This window comes from Austrofundulus limnaeus, unplaced genomic scaffold (genome assembly GCF_001266775.1).
Source record: "Austrofundulus limnaeus strain Quisiro unplaced genomic scaffold, Austrofundulus_limnaeus-1.0 Scaffold1219, whole genome shotgun sequence".
In the NCBI taxonomy this organism is placed as follows: Eukaryota; Metazoa; Chordata; class Actinopteri; order Cyprinodontiformes; family Rivulidae; genus Austrofundulus; species Austrofundulus limnaeus.
The window spans coordinates 93,463-95,237 of record NW_013953621.1 but is presented as its reverse complement, the minus strand read 5'-3'; the positions used below and the strand labels follow the sequence as shown (position 1 = coordinate 95,237).

Below are 1,775 nucleotides of genomic sequence, written 5' to 3'. Positions count from 1 at the left end.
GTTTTATATTTCTGGTCTGACAGGAGGAAAGACACGGTGAACTGAGGTCGACTGAGGGTTTTTTTTTTTCACCGCGGGACGTGTTTCCTCCTCGTGACACGACGCATCAAATCAGACGTCTTTAAAAGAATAAATGTGTCAGATACTTTTTATCATATCTTCACATCTACTTGTCTTACCACAGTTTAAAAACTGGTTTAAAGTTTGAAGTCTCTGCTTTTCACTGGAGGCTCTCAGAGAGGGCGGAGCTTTACATGTAGAGTGTTTTTTTTCTTCCTAAACTTTATTTAGCTCAGCCAGCGTTGACAACGCTCTGCGGGTGACGTAAACGGCTCAGACATGGAGAGGGACGCATGAATCACATGACAACGAATCGATAATGAAACTCGTTGYCAACGCTTTAATAATCGATTTTATCGATTCGTTGCTGCAGCCCTAAAGACAAGCATATAAAAAAAATAAAGCATTGACTTTGTCCCTCACCTCCTCCATTTGACGGCGATATCAAACATGTCTCTCCACTGCATCTGTCTGGTCTTCCCGTTAACTCGGACTTTAGCGTTGCTCCACGTTCGCTGCATGGCCTGCATCACCTCCAGCGTGGCTAAACCCATGGCTTCAGACCAACAAACAGTCACGTTACTCATTTTTAACCCTGGATTTGGTCGTTTCCTAACTGGCAGTACCTCTGTGTATTCTCTTGTTGGGTAAAAAGCCCGGAGTGTTGTACTGCATCAGTGCACCCAGGTGGTCGGCGCTGCAGATCAGCTTCTGGACCTCAGTGCTGTAGCTGTCAAAGTTCTGCGGCAGAACGTCTCTGGAACAACAGAAAGGCAAATAATTATTTTTAAAATAGATAAAATAAAATAACTTCACGGGAATCAGTTAGAAGCCAAATATGAATGTTTATACAAGCAAATCCAACAGTTCAGCTTTTGTTGTGCTTTTATTTTGAAGGCAAGTAGCTCTTTAGGTTAAGAGCCACTTGAAGGAGTGCTAACAGCTTTATGAGTCAGAGTTTATGAGTGACTTCCTGCTCATCAAAACAATACAGACCGTCATGTTTTTAACAAAATATTACAGGTGTTTGTTATCGAAGCAGTACCACAGAACACTGAACAGTCTTATGTTACATATAGCTTTTATTTTTTTAGCTAGCTTTTTGTTACATTTTGTCTTTAGCTAGCATTTTGCTGCAAATCCCTTTGCTACATTTTTCCTTTAGCTAGCTTTTTGTTGCATTTTGTCTTTAGCTAGCATTTTGCTACTAATCTTTTTGTTACATTTTGTCTTTAGCTAGCATTTTGCTGCAAATCCCTTTGCTACATTTTTCCTTTAGCTAGCTTTTTGTTGCATTTTGTCGTTAGCTAACATTTTGCTACTAATCTTTTTGTTACATTTTGTCTTTAGCTAGCATTTTGCTGCAAATCCCTTTGCTACATTTTTCCTTTAGCTAGCTTTTTGTTGCATTTTGTCGTTAGCTAACATTTTGCTACTAATCTTTTTGTTACATTTTGTCTTTAGCTAGCATTTTGCTGCAAATCCCTTTGCTACATTTTTCCTTTAGCTAGCTTTTTGTTGCATTTTGTCGTTAGCTAACATTTTGCTACTAATCTTTTTGTTACATTTTGTCTTTAGCTAGCATTTTGCTGCAAATCCCTTTGCTACATTTTTCCTTTAGCTAGCTTTTTGTTGCATTTTGTCGTTAGCTAACATTTTGCTACTAATCTTTTTGGCTGTGTCCAAAACGACAGGACGGGTCCTCCGGAGGACCC

The 1,775-nt window shown here is 39.3% G+C and overlaps 1 protein-coding gene across 2 annotated transcripts in view; it reads right to left on the bottom strand.

Moving 5' to 3' along the window:
• Positions 1-1,775, bottom strand: part of ttc13 (tetratricopeptide repeat domain 13) — a gene marked incomplete in the record, with an annotated part of 30,708 nt that overhangs the window by 7,981 nt on the left and 20,952 nt on the right. For both annotated transcript variants that reach the window (XM_014031299.1, XM_014031300.1), the window contains 2 exon segments: positions 484-616; positions 687-817. In XM_014031299.1, coding sequence (XP_013886753.1) covers positions 484-616; positions 687-817 — 264 coding nt within the window.